Below are 17,554 nucleotides of genomic sequence, written 5' to 3' on the forward strand. Positions count from 1 at the left end.
CAGTTTAATCAAATTTTACACCAATTGGTTGGTTTCTGAGGCTCTTGGCAAATTACTATTCGAGCATGTCCTCACTGGATTCCGTCTGAATAAAAGCTTCAGATACTGTTCATGTTATGATAATTTTACTTCGACTACATGCAGGGAGAAGAGATGAATGCTGACTGTTGGAGGGAGGAGTCAGTATGTGTGTTAATCTGACCATGTTTCTACAGCATCAGTATCACACAGCCCTAATGTCACTTGATCCAAACACACAACTCCAGGTACACTTTCATGGTAATATTACATGGTGTGTTGTGCACTTCTAGAGACATCAATCAAGAAGCTTTCACCAGATTTATTCCAAGAAAGAAAAAAAATAATCTAAATTTCATCTATTTGTCAAAAATGTACTTGTTCATTACATCTGAAGAAGATCAAGACCACCAGCATCAGAACTCAACAAAACAAATAATTAACAGATGGCTGGATTTAGTCCTCAGTATAAGTGTCATTTATACAGATTCATTTAGTTTGGGTTCTTCTTTGTGGTAGAATATCATATGTATATCCTAAATACACATTTATTTTTCTTTCATCCCTTCTGTCTAAACATCTAAGCTTGGAGTTGTTCAAAAATGGCATAAAAAAAGAGAACAGGATGCAACCACTTTAAATACATTACAGAATTTAAATACTTCCCATTGTAATAATGACAGAAAATCAAGTAACATCTTCTTTTAAAACTTTGATATTTACAGCAATTATATTTTTGCCACTTTTAACAATTATGTCACAGGTGATCATTACAATGACATTACATCACAGGTTAGAGTCCTGCTGCTCTGGGATGATGGAAAATAGATTGGGTTCATAGTTCCTGGATTAGCTGCAATTTCTGATCTGGTCATGATGTATCAGAAAAGTTTTACATGAAGACAGCCCTCGTCAATACACCAACATTAGAGAACAACAAGTTTTGTCTGTTTTTCAGTTTGCAGCTTGGCCAGGAAGTAGAAAATGCTTGCTTGGCACATTTAGCCCTGACTTTCAAAAACAAACATAAAGTGACAGATACACACTCAGTATAGAAAACTGTCTTAGGTCTGGACTCTCAAATGCATCCAGAGAAGCAAGCACTCAGTTGACTTTTTTAAATGGAAACATCAGGGTCTAACTCTTAAATGCCTTTGGGAACCCAGACCTAAAGTAATTATTTAACAAGAGGCATAGGTATTTACATAGAAATCTATGCAACATCACAGAGACAGACACTTCATATTGCACATGAAAAAGGCAGGTACGTATGAAACAGTGGTTTAAAAATAACAGAAATGGGAAAACCACATGTGAGAGAAAGAGCTTGAGAAAGAGAGAGAGGGTGGCTCTTCTACAAACACATCTGTATGCCCTTTAAAAACTTTATTGTAAAAAATATTCAGTTCATGTAGCACACCAAGGCAGATCAAACGATTTCATCCAATCGTGACAATGCATTTCCCAGTGTAGGTATAACACATACATCAAACCACTTTGCTAACCAATTAACCTTCCTCCCTAATGTACCCCCTAAGACGCTTTCGCAGAAGAATTATATAATTAAATCCTATGATTGCAATATTTTTCCTTTGATCTACCTTCACTAACATTATCGGAGCTGCATAAAGGGAGATATTTTAAGAAATTCTAGCAGATCACTGGAGATTTGTGTCTGCTTCATCTCTGTGAACAGCAGCTCTGTAAAGACTGGTTATACCAAACATTTCTCTTCAACTACCTCCAGTCCCCTCTCTCTCATCTACTCACCCACACGTCCATCCACTCATTTGCTCACTAACCCTCATCCCTCCACACACTGCCTACGTGCAGTGGTGTCCTTTTCAGAAGTTTCTCTTTGTGTAACTTTTCTGTGGTTATCTTACCATAATTTTGTAGCACTTCCTATTTAAAACATTGTAAGGGAAAACTGAAAAAGGTGTATTGTTACACAAAACCCCGCAGCTCCAAAATGTCAGGTTTACTACGAGGCAAAATCTGAGAACATAACTCTAACTCTGTGCAGCAATAGTGACCTGTTGATGCTTTCAGGAAACAGTAATTTCTGTGATGGCTACAGCTTTAGTTCCTTCTTGAAAACAATTGGGTGCACTGACAACTGAAAAACTGCTGTTGTGTCTGCCGAAAATCCACTGGTGGTTGTACACATATCTTAGAATAAAAAGAAGTGAAATGATGACATCTGAGGTCTTCACACAGTTATTTCACAAATATACATCTTCTGAGCATGGTGATCATTCAGTCAACACGTTGATACTCAATCTATGTCTATAACAACAGACAACATACATACTAAACAGACACTTTATTTCAGTTTTCATATATTAAAAGCTCTAAGAAAGGCAGCAAAGATGCGCAATAAGGCAGATCCATATGACACACTCCATATAACACGCTCTACTCTGGCAGTTTACACTAACAGATGAGATGGATCTTTTAAAGGGCTTCGGTTGCTCTCAATCTAAAGTGGTTTACTGAGTAAATCAGTAAACTAAAAAATAAAATAAAGAGAAAGAGGTGCAAGGGAGTGGAAATAAAGGCTAGCAAAATAAACTACTGGTGGGCTTAAGGTCAGGTGGCCTTTGTTTGAGGTGTAGATGCATTCTTGTTGCAGTGGCATGCAAGTAAACTAGTGGGGTGTCATGGCTGACTCTGTCATTGATTAGTGATTGTCAAATTGTCCCTTAAACAACCCAAAAATGAGGATAAGCGAATCAGTACATATGAGGGTTAAAATGTTGTCTAAGCAAATGAACAAAATCTCCCTTGTACAACTTCATGACCACGAATTAATTAAATATACTGAGTACAAAAATCTGTCCTGGTGGTATAAAAATGGACTGCATTAATTTCTTAGCCATGGAGAAATCAACACTGACCCAGATAAAAGGAATAATACATGAGGTGTCCAAACAGCATGCATTCATAAGCATCAGGTGAGGGACTATGGCAGCGGATTGTGTGTGAACAAAGCTGAGCCATCTAAATCAATATAACCTATTGTGAAACATTTTACAGAAAGAATAGCACTTTATCCATAACAATGAATTGTTTTTTCTCTGTCTTGTCTGTGTGTCTTGTACTGTAAACAGTATGTGCATGTACATATGTGTGTCAGTGTGTGTGTGTGTGTGTGTGTTTTTACAATCTTAATCAGGACTGTATGAATTAACTTGTGTTAAAAACTTATTTTTTCCAGTATAGCTGCTGAAAAAGACAAAGTCACCACCTTCTGCTTTCCTGAACAGGAGACACAAGCAACATGACGTATCTAATCACTGAACCGGCTCAGATGGATCCACTCGTTTCAAATCACTTGTGTGATTCAATTGGTTTGAAACTTTGTCCTGTCCATTCTGCATGGCCTGCTAAGCATCTAAGTGATCGACAGCAGAGAGACCCCTCCCTCTTAGGTCGGTAAAAAGGTATCTTTAGCCTCTTATTGGACCACAGAAAACTTCAGGAAACTGTTGGCAGCCCGCTGTTGTCACTGACCCTTCCCTCCCTCTGCATCGTCAAGGCAACCGTTGAGGCAGTGGTCGTCGCTCCCGAAAGCACCCTGGGACTGCAGAAGCTCGTATTCCTGGTCCAGGAAGTCTAGGCTGTTGTTGCTAGGCAACCCACGGATGGTGAATTTGTGGGACACTTTGGTCCACTGCTCCCGATTTGCCGCCACTCTCTCATACAGCTCAGTGGCCCCAGGAAACAGTTCAGATAGCAGCCTGAAAGAACAGAGGACAGTGGTAGCACACGAGTCAAGATACAGCTCTTTGTTATTGTAAGACTGTGAAGAGAGGCCTTCACATGAGTACTGTACATTACTCCCAAATAAAAGGGTTTAAATGATACTTTAATTAGATTTTCTTTTGATTGCTTGTATTCATGCATGCCTTATTTTTGACTGTGTTTTATGGTATCTTCTTTTTACACAGCATTACATTTTATGAGACCTGCAATAATGGCTTTTTTGACCACGTGGGGGCAGCCGAACAAGCTGTAAACACAACTTTGCCATATAATCACCTTATAAAGTCGATTTGGCAAACTTGTTAGCAAACAGTGCCTTATTTACACATCTAGCAGCATTAGCATTCATTTGGAGTTGTGTTTGTGTGTCCACCTAACAAACGTAAATTCAATATTCACTCTTATTCTATGTATTTCCTCTCCACCAGCTCCTGAGGGAATATCTGTCTCTTAAGCTGCTAAATGCTCAACTGTGTTCACCAGCTGGTTGCTGACTGTGCCTGTCTGCTGTTTGGTGCTGAGTCTACAATGTCTTCTTATAGCTTTTTCACTGCCTGCAGCTGCTGAAAACAATGCAGTGATGATGATAAGAGTGGTGGGATTGAACCATAACAGTAAAGCTGTGGGCCCCATCAAAAACAGTGAGCTAAAATGCTCTATACAGCTGAGGGAAATTGCAGAATTGGGTCATAATTTTCTCTGGGTTTAGCACTACGAGCGATTCTTTTCACATTACACGTGGTAACTTGATCCATTGTTGATATAAAAATATTGTTAAAGCAGCTTTAATTAATTATAAACAAAATATAATGTGCAAAATCTAAATTCAGTTTACATTTTTGTGTTGAACATAGGGAGGAGAATTCTGCTTGACTATTCTCTGCTTGGCAGCAATATTCAAAATTATATTTCACTCCCAGTGTTCAATACTTGAAATGTGGGGACCAAGGTCTGTCTTAACCCTAAGACAAAGTGATATACGGTTATAACAGTGAGGGTAGGAAGGATGTGATGTTTTAGTTTCTCGTACGCACTTGTAGATGGGCATGGCGATATGTTCCATGAAGCTTATTTGTAGTTCTGGGATGTACGCTTTTTCTCTGTCCATCATCTCGCTGGGCCTGTTCCCCATGGCTTTTTCCTGCATGCGCACGAGCACACACAGACACACACACACACACACACACACACACACACACACACACACACACACACACACACACACACACACACACACAGTACAGACAGACATCAGTAATGAACTCACCATTGTGTAATATGACAAACACTTCAGCAACTTGCTAAATAATTTCACATGCCATTTAACAGCCAGGCTACACTGACACATACCAGATCTCCTTGAGAGAAGAACTCTTTATAAATCAGCTCCTGTGGAAATATAGAGGCAGACATCTGGTATTGTTCATACGTTTCATATTCATAGTGACACTGATTAAGTTCCACTTAAAATACAGCTTACATTTATATAATGTCACAGCAAATATAACCTGACTCCATGTTTCCTTAATGACTGAGGTATAAACTCTATAATGAAATCTTTCTTGGGACAAACCAACATTCACTTTACAGGTTTAAATGTCCTTTTAACTTTAAAATGAGCATAAACCAATTGTAAAATTGAATAGTAAAAGCTAATGTGTAATAACATACAATACAATAATACCATATTTAATGCAAACCTGTTGTATCGCAGTCTAGGTTTTTTATCTTTGGGAGAGAATTTATCATATTTGCACACACAACTGTAACCTAGTTATGCTGAAACTAAAAAAAAGGAAAAAAAATCTAAGATAAAATGCCATTCCCCTTAATTAGAATTCAATATTTGGTGCAATTGCTGTTTTTCCATTAATCCCCATGCATATTCTGGCTAGTGAGAAAATGATGTACCAACTGAAACCAATACAAACCAGACATTGCAGAATAATTTCCTCCCCAGAATTAAACAGAGATGCATTTTCAGCTTTTGGGAGCAAGGATTACAGTGCATTTGCTGTAGGTGTTAGGTATTTGGAGATTTAGGGTGTTGGATTTAGGACAAGGGTCAGGGGTTTGGTGTTGAAAAGGGGGCAGGCCAAGATTAAACATAATCCATAATATGGAGTGCAGCCTCCAAGAATAGAATATCATGGAATATAAACTTAAATGTTGTTTTCTACTCTGCACCTTTGCATCTCATAATCTTTATTGTCCTAGAAATTAGTCAGTTTTACTGTATAGTCATTGGTATTACTTGTCATGTCCTGTCATGGCCTCCTAGGTCAAGTTTTCATATATTCCATTGGTCATTGTATTTCCTGTTTTATTTTGGTTTTACCAACTGTCCCTCTTATTGTAGATTGTACTTCCTGCCCTGCTCCCTTCCCTCTGTGCCAGTTTGTCTTCGTTCCCCTGTGACAAGCATTCCAGCCTTTTTTCCTTGTATATTGTCTTCTTGCTGGTTTTTGGACCTCACCTTTGCCTCATCCATTTTGCTTTTGTCTGCCTGAGTGTTTTGCCTACCCGTGTACTGACCTGTTTTTCAGTAAAGACCCTTTTGGAACTTGGTTTTTGTCTTTTGAGTCATGCTTGTGAGTCCTTCGGTTTCAGTTGTTACATTACTGTTATGTAATTGCTTAAAACTAAACCTGATATTCCCTAATGTGGTTGATAAATGAATGTATTTACCAAATTATCAAGACAATGTTTTAAAAACTAAACACATTTTTCTAAAATTATGGTTGCACTTCAAATATGCAGTATAGACACAGGTATGGACTTGAGCTGACAGCAATCTTGCGTGTGGTTTTCCAGCCCTTGGTTTGGTCTGACAGGTCACACGAAGTCATCAACAGGCACAGCAGCATGGAACGATGGGTACGGCTTTTTGGATTGTATCCGTCTGAAACACACACATGCAAAAAAAAACAACTAAGCTGCATTAGGTTATGTTGGAAGTAAATCAGATAACAGCTTTGTGAAGAGCTAAAAGTAAAAATTGCATTGCATTTTAGTTTCCTGCACTCAAATTGCCAAGCTACTATGTCTTGATAGCTCAACAAGCACAACTGGGTGTAAGATAAGGCCATTTTGTATATTTGGTAAGAGGAAATTATATGTCAATGGCACCTTGACACTGTATATTTCCACTCTGTATTTGGTTCAACTACTTTAGTCCATGATTGACAAGTTACACACTCTGTGGTGCGAGGAAGTTTCTAACTCATTTAGAGGTTTTTAATGTCCTTGAATTTCTTTAACAACTCAAAATTGATTCCACTAAGGACACATCCACTCATGATAACTTATAATTGGTTGCATTCAAGCGTAACAAACCACTGGCCAGGAGGTTACAGCCAATTATATTACATAAGAGTGCAGCAAGCAACTGCCTCCTCAAAAGGGTAACTAGTCCAATAATAGTATTGGAGGGTTTTTGAGAATGTCAGTGATAACTACTGCAAGTTTGACGTCAGGTCTCTACAAAAAAAGTTGTGCAATGAAAGTATAGAGCCAGTACGGGCCTTTTGTGTGGTGCCAAGAAGGGAGACATACTGCAATGGATTCATAATTTTACAGTCTGTATTTAAGTCAGTGATTATCTAGCTAACAAATGGGTTTGAACTATATGGGTTTACTTGGGATTCATCTAAAATCAGTCAAATCAAGAAAAATGAATTTCTAATATTTAATAGAATAAAATATATAAAATAGTATAGAAGTAAAAATACCGCTTTGGTGTCACCATCTTGGACCAAGCATCTGAACAAAGCCTCCCTTTGCTGTTCGGGACTGTGAGTAAAAAGCACAAGTAGAATGTGGCTGTGTGTACTGAGCTAATGTGGCGTACCATCAGCCATCTTCTGCAAGTCCTTGAAAATGCGAAGGTGGTGAGCCAGGTCCGTCGCCAGAATGATGTCTCTCATCAAATCCAGCATGCGCTGGTAGTCCTAAAAAAAACATAAAAATAACTTTAGCTTGCACACACAGTGACAGCAGAATATGGAATCTAAGTATGAGAGAGAGAACTGAGAAACATTTGTAATGTGTGAATGTCAGATTTTACATCTCACCTTCCTGGAGAACTTCTCAAAGATGTTGCAGCCTTGAGTGTTCAGAATGGCGATGGCCTGGGCGAAGTGATGTCTCTGTCGTGGCAAATAAAGCATGATGACTAAATGGTTGCCTCTAAGGTAATGTTACTAGAACACAATATTAGTGGCTCTCAGAAAGTGAGGTTTATAAACTATGAAGGGACATACCAGTGTAACCAACGAGACAACTATACTTTTTCAGTCTAGAAAGTTAAGTCTACAAGGTACACAGTATAATATATGCAGTAAAGATTAGGTATTTTTAGAAACATATACCGCCAGTTGTTTAAAAACATTGTTAAATCAAATCTTTGATAGGTCAGCTCTCCCACATCCTTATGATGCAGTGTAACTGGCTGTGAGTTTACCTCCATCACAGAACCCTCTGAGCTGTAGAGAGCAGCCAGCACAGATTGCTGAAAATAGAAACAGACAGACAAATGAAACACAATCCTTTTAGTGTACACGTTGTATCGATTCAAATGGATCAACACCCTTCAATAAAATACAATGACTTCTTTTCAACTGTACTTGTCAGCTTGAATGAGAGCTTTTATAACAGAAAATCATAAAAGAAGCTGCTTAAATGATGAGTGACCTTTGTTGAATAATGACAGTTGATAATGTGTGTGTGTTCTTGAGGTGCTTGATTAGAGTGGAACAGAGTGACATGCCCCTAATCATATTGACATCTAGTGTCTCACTGGAGCAAATCCACAGATACGGAGATACAACCACACACTCTGATATGACTGAAGAACACCCAGAGCCTGGCTCTTATTGACGTGCTTCATCCTGAGCATCTAAAAGTCAATTTTAAGTCTGCATTTCTGAAGTGCCGGTGAAGTACTGCTCTATTGCCCTCTACGTCATCGTATGCCCATTAGTAAAGCAGAAACATAATTTGTGCTCTCACCGAGGCGACTTGGAAAGAATTGTTGGTGCCACGGTGGTCCAGATCATGGCACATACAAGAGACAAAGAGAGCTAAAATCTCTATATCCCTAAAAGGAGAAGACAGTGGGCAAAGTAGGATCATTTTAATGACATAAACAATGCTGAAATTACATTTCTGAAGTGTTTAAGAGGGTTATACTAACTCGAGGTAGTTGGACAGCCCTAGGTTTTTGTAGAGCAGGTAGCAGAAGTGTGAAACAGAGAAGGCGTGCATCCAGTTGTGGTAGGGAGGGTCTCTGTAGCCTTTCTTCACCATCAGACAGAACCTGACAACAAAACAGCAGTTTAGTTATGGTCAACATCCTGGCATGTTCCCAGTGATACACCTAGTATAAAGGAACTCGATTCAATTCTGACCCAAATCTTGTCATTTTGTCTCTAGAGAACTGCTTAGATCTCTCTCTCCAAGGTGTTGGGGTTCGGTTCTCATAGTTGACTGACAGGGTCAGGAAAAATTAGAATAATTCAGCCCCAAAATCACACAGCGTTACTGGTGCAACACACAATGTAGCTGTTAAAAAACAAAAAGGACAAATTATTCTTAAATCCTTGGTAAGAAAAGATAAAAATCAACATCAAATCAGAAACTAGAGATCAATTTATTAATGCAGACTACTTAAAGTAATGGATGACACACGCACACACACGCGCACACACACACACACACACACACACACACACACACACACACACACACACACACACACACACACACACACACACACACACACAGAGAGAGGCTATTATATTCAGTAGATGAATTGTTGGTGTTTTCAGACCTGGCAAGAGTGTGCAGATCAATCTTGTATGTGTTGATGAAACCCATATCTTCAAACATGCTGAGGACGCACTGCGGACACACACAACAGGATCAGTTACATCAGTTTTCATCAGTGTCACTAATCTCTCCCTGTCTCTCTATTTTTCACTTTTCCCCTTAACCCCAGGTCCTCACCATGGGTGTGGTGTCATCGGGCAGGGAGCGAGGCGTGTATGTGAACTCGGCGAAGCAGGGATAGATCTCCTTCACTGGCTCAATCCCCGTCACCAGCAGCTTAGATACCTCTTCTTCTGAGACCTGCAACATACACGTGCTAAATCATATTGAGTGAATAATATCGACTGTGTCAGAAAATACAGTGCGCTTGTGTGCAAGAACAAGCGAGACGCATCCAGGGGATTTTACCTTCATGTGGTACATCATCATTTCATTGGCCAGGTGGGACCTGAACTGAGCTTCATGGACCTTCTTGTAGAGCAGAGACTAGAGAAACAAACACCATATTACAGTAACATTGTAATCATTGTCAAAGATACCTGGCTACAATATGATGTACAGTTCAGTTAAAGCACCGGTAGTAGAAGAAGGAGCTTAGCCATGAGCATAATCTTAAATTTTCTCTCTTCTTTTTTCTTTTTTTCTTTATTTTGACATTTGCAAAAATAACTGGATAGATTGAAATTGTGTCCAAAAAAGCTTGATTTTAAAGTAAGGTCAGAAATTCTGTAACGATATCATCAAAAAATTGGAGACACAAACCTCTGCTTATTATAGATCATCTGACTGAAGAAGGCTTTTCACACTATCACAGCTTTGTCTAGTGTATGAAATAATAAAACTCAAACTGAATGCTGCTTACATTTCAGTACACGAGGGAGCTGCTTTTTACAACCCACAGCATAATGTACACCATGATACACAGTGTGCAATGATAAATAATGCATTTGATGAGCTGCCTATGAGGCAATTATTTTTTCCAATCAAATATCTTTATAGTTTGTACTTAACCTCATTCAAAGGTCAAAAGCTACAAGAACTACTTAATATGAAGGTGAATCAGAAATGCTGAATAAAATATCATCACAGCAGTGAGTCTTTCTTTCTTTTTCTTGTCTTTGTCTCCGTTACACTGCCTTTCTTACGGCACATTATGTGAAATCAGTTGTAAACATGTAATTATCAGTTAAAAAACTACATCAGTTAATTATTGAGTTCATAAATTTTTAAATCATTTGCTCAGTTGCTCAAATTAAATGCATGACTGCCTAAGGGAATTATTATAGGAAAGATAAATCAATCCAGATACACAGAGTAAATCCATTTTAATCAATGTTTCCACTGGGTTCTGGTAAAAGGTTAAATGGGCTGCAATAAAGATCCACACATTTTGAAAAACCTGCCTTACAGCAAATTTAAAAAAAGCTTTGGAAGATGACAAGACGACACGGTGCAGTCCCCTATCGCTCCTTTTTATGACTGTCATTGTCACAAACATCATCTTCATCATCGTCTTTGTGAGCTAAATACAGTAGCTCAGCTGAATGTGTGTTAATGGGTTGGCTGCAGTCATACAGTGCAATGCCTATGACTGACACCATAAAAGCCACTTAGTCCCATCACAGACCCCGACTCTTTAAACTTCCCTCGAGACTTTGCTCTGCTCTACCTTGACTGAGCATTTTGCTCCCCCTGAACTGATCCCATATTGCCAGACAGGGTCGATCTTTAATAACAGATCTACCACACTGCTTTAAGGAGTAAGAGACTCCTAATGATGGATATGCTGTACTGTAAGTGCTTCCTTTTATTCCTCTCTGTGCAGTTAAGTTTAGTTAATGTATCTGCATGGACGCTGCAGAGATGACATTATTACATTCATTTTTCGAGGTATGTATAAAATCAAGCTGAATTAATGACCTAGGATTGTTTACAATGAGCCAGTGTGTATGAAAAGAATGTGTGGCTGGATTTATTCCCTTTTAATGTTTCATAATTTTTTATTGCTGCTGCCAACTAACAGAGATAATAAGAGAAAGTGATGGAAGCAGTCTTCTGTTGTAAAGTGAAAATTTTAAGTTGTTAATTATTTGCAACTGATAATGTTTCTTTAGCAGTTGTGTTGTTTATTTACTTTATGCTTAATATGATTGGTTTATAGCTTGGCTTATATCTTTCTTTATATAGAACCATACACCAACCAACAATTAGACAGATGGAGCTTGTTGACGGCATTTAATAAATATACTAATGCCTTGTCCCTGACCAGACGTCTGTGGCTATTCAACATAATGAACCAGAAAATGTAAATGTTAAAGAGAGTAAGTTCCCAAGACTTTCTTTCAGTGGGAGAAGGGACTTACATGGGCAATGCTGATACCACAGTAAATGGAGAAAGCTGTGGCCAGATCCTCATCGAAGCGGTTGAACCATGGCCCGTTCATTTTATTCACCAACTCAGCCACCCCAATGACCTCTAGAGGAAGAAGGATTTAAAAAAAGTCAAAAAGAAGCAAAGATGGAGAGAGGAAAGGAGTGAGAAAAGGAAAGTGGGATGTTGAGGGGGGCATTGAATTGAGGAAGGAAAGGAGTGCAGGATATTGATGGAGGGAGAGAAGTTGATGATGAGGAAAAATGGAAAGTGGAAGATGAGAGTCAAGGACGAGAAAATGAGGCACAGAACGCAACAGTCAGAGGTGCAGAACAGACGTTAAATCAAACAGGTCTGCTAACCTAAATGAATTTCATACAGTAGCTGTATTGCACATAATTGCACATAAAAAGATCTGAATTTCAACTCTTAATCTGAGCTTCAGACAGTTTTCTATATGGAGACAAATCGCGCAGGATCTGGGACAGAGCGTTTCCAGTCAGAGCCCAGAGGCTCTGGAACAATCTGCCTGAGGAAATCAGGTCAGCTGACTCTGTAATTTCTTTTAAGGCCCTTCTTAAAACGTACTTTTAATGAAGAGACTTTACTGATTCAACTTGAGTTTTAATTTTCTCCATAAAATCTTTTATCTCCTTTAAAAACGTTCTTGTATTTTCCTACACCAAACTGGTTTTTTATCTGTTTTCACTGAGTTGGTTTTTATAAACCAAATTGTTTTTATTTATTTTGATTTAACCTGACGATTTTATGACTAGTCTGTTTAATTTTGCTGCATTTTGAACAATCCAAGTCACAAAATGTGACTTGGATTGTGAAAAGTATAAATAAAGTGTATTATTATAATTAATATTATGCTTGGATACAGCAAGACGTAGGGAGAACAATCAGAGTCTGAGTTTTCTGGAATTTGGATGTGACATAACAACCCTTTGTGGTATTCTGAGAGACCTCATGCGCAGAAATCTAGCTTGGTTTTTAAAAGAAAACAGGAAGAGAGGGTATGTACTGCAGAGGACAATAGAGGAGCATCTACCAATAATGTAATAAAACTAAATCTGACAGAAAAAGATAGAGAAAAAGTCAATACTGGCCATTATCAGTAGCCTCGCTATTGCATTATTAATGCATTAGTAGAATCTACGTGGGTGACTGGGCACCTCCCTTTCCCAATAACAGATGTTGCACATTGTGTTAGAGTAGAAAAAACATTTGGAGAGCGTTTTGTTTTTATGCCCAAGAGCAGCCGAGTTTGTAATATCTTAATAATATTAATAAAACCATAAAATAAATAAATAATGGCCATAAAACATTATAATCACAACCTACCAATTTCTGTAGGCAGGCTGTGATTAGAATTTTTTATGTCCATAATTTAATTTAATTTTAATTATTGTTTTCTTGTTATAAATGTTTTTATTGTCTTTTATCTGTTATCTATCTGTTATCTATTTTTTTGTGTGCATTAGTCTCCAATGTGTGTTATTGTTTATACTTGTTCTTTCTCATTGTTAGTTTGTCTGTCACTTGTACAGCTCTTTAAATTGCACTTTACTTGTATGAAAGGTGCTTTACAACTAAAGTTTGACTGACAGGTTTCCATTGAGAAAAGAAACATTTTGGCAGCATATTGACTTGTGATGCATGTAAAAAATGCTTGAGTGAAGGCAGTGTGTGTGTATGTTGAATTCATCGTTACCATTGTTCTCATCTTTGATGGGGAAACAGAGGATGTTGCGAGTCTTGAAGCCGGTGCTGTCGTCAACGCCACGGTAGAAGAGAGGATGGGAGTAGGCGTCCTTGATGTTTAGGATCTGACCAGTGGTCGCCACGTGGCCCGCAATACCCTGATCTGCTGGGATACGAAACTCATTCTGCACTCGCACACAAACGCAGACACACACAATTGCTTCTGTAATTAACAGACATCAATTATTATTATCTTTTTTTTGTGGCCATTTTTGCTTTTAATTGATGGTTGACACTAGAGACAGAGAGGAAATGTGTGGAGAGAGCAAGAGGGATAACATGCTATCATGTTCCCCAACCAGGGGGTGCCTTTGTGGCTTAAGGGTTTTGGGTACTGACAATTTAATTGCAATGTCCTGTGTCTCCACTGTCAACTGTTTAATAAAGTCAGTTACATGGTATACATCAGGAAATATACAAGATAAACCATTATGTTGTAAAACGAAAACAAATACAAAAACAAGCAGCATGTTGTACCTCTTCGTCACTGACCACTCCCCCGTCAAACACCTTCGCCACCAGCTCATGACTGACACGATCCAGCAGGAAGACTGAACAGCTAGAGAAACAGTGAGTGACAGAGTTAGAGAGAGAGTGTGAGACTGTTTTATCTCATTTCATCTCAGGTCATTTTTTAACTTTTATTAAATGAGGCAATTCCATTAAGAACAAATTTCCAAGATAGCCTTTGCAAATGGAGATAAAGACATTCACACTACACACACTCTCTCTCTCTTTCGCGCGCACACACACACACACACACACACACACACACACACACACACACACACACACACACACACACACACACACACACACACACGCAGAAACATCCCTTAGAAGATGAATCAGAGGGCTTACATCTCTGCATCACTGAGGTTCCTGGCCTCCACTATAATTTCCTGTAACAGCACTGACACATCATCTGAAAAAATTAGAGGGAGAGAGAGAAGAGGAGAGGGTGAGCGAGGAAATAAAAGGAAAAGAGAGGAAATTAAAGGAAAACAGCAAAGGCCAGATAGACAGAAACGGAGATTACACCATGAGTACCGGTGGGTTGGCTATACCAGCTGATAAGAGCTTTTGTAATCATAGGTTCAGTACAGTGAGAGGCAATTTGCTCTACCAGTGGATCAATTCTTTGTAGCTGCAATCATGATGAATCATCATTGACTTATTCTGCTGTTGGTGCTTACTGTTAGATAAGAATCTAAATGCCTCGGTGTAATTATAGGATGGAGAGGTGGAGCCATCATTTTTAATGCCCCTTTGATTTTATGGTTATGATCCTGGGTGTAATCACATTTCGGTTCAGCAATATCTCATTCAATTACGTGCGCCATTCGTTTCATTAGGTGATCACTATCGGCCATTAACACAAATTGTCCTACAACATTCTTCCATCACAGAGACAGACAGGGAGTGAAGGAGAGACAGACAGACCGAGGTGGAAAAACTCACCCAAGTGTGTGAAGAGATTCTTGGCCACTTGTAAGAGTGCCTATGTGGAGAAACAGTGGGCATGAAAAACTCTGAAAGGCAGTTTCATGTATATTCATGTATGCATACAGTGAGTGAGTGAGGGAGTGAGAGAGGCAGTGAGTGGGCATGTGCAGTACCTGGCACTCCACTTTGAGTTTCTGTTCTTTCTGGAAGGCCAAAGTTGAAGTGAGTACTGTTGAAGTGTAGCAGAAACAGTGCTGGATGGCATGCTCATCGGCCTCTGTGTGTCTGCGGTGGAGAGGACACACACACACACACACACACACACACACACAGGGTCAAAAATAGTGAATCTGAATTTACACATATTTAGACAATATTTAGATATTCATGTTATAAATATTTTGTGCAATCTTGTGTTGCTATTAACACATTTCTAAAATATTTAAGAAGGTAGTCTCTTTTATGGCATTGTAAACAGAATATCCTTAGGCTGGACTGTAGGTTGGACAAAAGAAGAAATCATTTTGGGCTTTAGAAAATTTTTTCCCCACTAAAAAAAAATATACCAGTGGTAGAATGGTGGTACTTAAGTACAATTTGAAGGTACTTGTACCTAACTAATGTATTATCATTTTATACCTTTTACCCAACTATATTTATCTGACAGCTATGGTTATTAGTTAGTAGTTGGTAAAAAAGGGAGGTTGGATAATTATGAACTAAAAACACGGATGAAAAAAGAATGACTGCCTTAACGATTGAAAATGACTGAAAACTGAACCAAACTCTGGTTTCCTGCAGGTAGTGAATGTGGCTGTCACTCTTCTTCAGAATTAAATGATGTGTGAACTTGACAGCAGTAAGCAGGCAAATGAAGACTGATGAATGAAATTATCTGCAGTGACCACAGTGACGCTAATTACTGCCTGCAGTTACCTCTCTTTGCCTACAGAGGGCAGTGGCACATTATTGAGTTGATGTCAGGCGCAGTGCTTACTTCCACAGCTTTCGTGCCCTGAGTTTAGACTCCAGGAATCCTAGCAAAGGAGGCAGGATTTGCACTGAGCTTGGAACAGACCTGGGAAGCTCAGTTTATGGGCAATTACCTTCACACTCCCACAAGAGGCACAAATCCTTTATGGCTGACATTCAGGAGGGTTACACAGAGCAATAGTCTTCAGTCTTGTATGTCAGGCTGTAGAATAATTGTCTGTGGCACCAGCTAGTTTTTTGTTGTCACGTTAGAAAATAGTCTCCATTTTGGCAGCTAGAATGAAAACCAGCAGGAGTCCATTTTCAAAGCCCAGAGGTAGACAACACTTTCCACAAAAAAACTGGTATTTAGAAAAAGACTGAGAATGTGTGTACCCTGTTTGGTCTTAAGTGACTCCGCCATGGGGTTGGCTGCAGTTTGCATACAGTATATAAACTTGTTATTCTGCTGCTTAGGATGCATGTTTATCATATGATTTTCCTTTTGGCTCTGCTGCGCATTCTCGCCTTGCTCTGTGCATAAACCAAGATTCAATTAGGTTTGTGATGGTGCGAGTTGTGTGTAGGGTTCTCATCTGCTGGCACCAAAACTGAGTTACGGACCTGTTACTGGTGTCACAATATGTTTTCATGCACCTCTGTCTTATGCCAAGAGGCTAAATTACACTTTTTTGAGGCCAGGGAAGGAGAAGTTCCAGCAAACTTAGCATATGAATATGCAATCCATGTGACAAGCGGATGTATCTTTAAGATACATGTCTCTGCCAAAATCTGGATGACTGAGCTCGAAGCACAGGGAGAGATTTATCACATTTTATGCACAGTTGCGACCATAATCCTGCTGCTGTTACTATGGTAATGAGATGCCAGCTCTGCCATCAGTGCCACTGGCAGAGGGAGAAATGATAGGACATGATCCCTACTCATCCATCTTAGTCTTCAGAGAGGAGAGAGAGAGCATGCAAAGGAGAGGGATTGTATGTGAGAGCATGCATGTGTGTGAAGAGTATGTGTGCTTGTGGTGAGTGGGTGTGAAGTGTGTTTAGAGGAAATAAAAGATAAAATACGCTAATATCCAAGCACTTTAACATAAGTATGAGACATAGTTGATAGATAGATAGATAGATAGATAGATAGATAGATAGATAGATAGAACACACACAAATACATGCACTCACACACACACACAAACACACACACACACACACACACACACACACACACACACACACACACACACACACACACACACACACACACACACACACACACACACACACATATACAGTTTCAGTGGAAAGAGCAGAAAACTCTCCATTGCTACAAACCCAACAAATCAGAGCTCTTAGGCTCGACCAATCA

At 39.0% G+C, this 17,554-nt stretch overlaps 1 protein-coding gene across 2 annotated transcripts in view; it reads right to left on the reverse strand.

Annotated features, from left to right (window-relative positions):
* Positions 1-325: 325 nt before the first annotated feature.
* Positions 326-17,554, reverse strand: part of LOC120792273 (cGMP-dependent 3',5'-cyclic phosphodiesterase) — a 101,881-nt gene continuing 84,652 nt past the window's right edge. For both annotated transcript variants that reach the window (XM_040131347.1, XM_040131348.1), the window contains 18 exons: positions 15,373-15,484; positions 15,215-15,254; positions 14,615-14,678; positions 14,231-14,312; positions 13,704-13,878; positions 11,979-12,091; positions 10,024-10,101; positions 9,793-9,915; positions 9,617-9,687; positions 8,981-9,103; positions 8,797-8,884; positions 8,249-8,296; positions 7,860-7,934; positions 7,637-7,736; positions 6,576-6,688; positions 5,137-5,175; positions 4,821-4,927; positions 326-3,761 (listed from right to left, as the gene is read on the reverse strand). In XM_040131347.1, the coding sequence (XP_039987281.1) occupies positions 3,527-3,761; positions 4,821-4,927; positions 5,137-5,175; positions 6,576-6,688; positions 7,637-7,736; positions 7,860-7,934; positions 8,249-8,296; positions 8,797-8,884; positions 8,981-9,103; positions 9,617-9,687; positions 9,793-9,915; positions 10,024-10,101; positions 11,979-12,091; positions 13,704-13,878; positions 14,231-14,312; positions 14,615-14,678; positions 15,215-15,254; positions 15,373-15,484 (1,786 nt within the window). In that variant the 3' untranslated portion in view covers positions 326-3,526. The remainder of the gene's footprint in view (positions 3,762-4,820; positions 4,928-5,136; positions 5,176-6,575; positions 6,689-7,636; positions 7,737-7,859; positions 7,935-8,248; positions 8,297-8,796; positions 8,885-8,980; positions 9,104-9,616; positions 9,688-9,792; positions 9,916-10,023; positions 10,102-11,978; positions 12,092-13,703; positions 13,879-14,230; positions 14,313-14,614; positions 14,679-15,214; positions 15,255-15,372; positions 15,485-17,554) is intronic.

Source organism: Xiphias gladius, chromosome 7 (assembly GCF_016859285.1).
Source record: "Xiphias gladius isolate SHS-SW01 ecotype Sanya breed wild chromosome 7, ASM1685928v1, whole genome shotgun sequence".
Lineage (NCBI taxonomy): Eukaryota > Metazoa > Chordata > Actinopteri > Istiophoriformes > Xiphiidae > Xiphias > Xiphias gladius.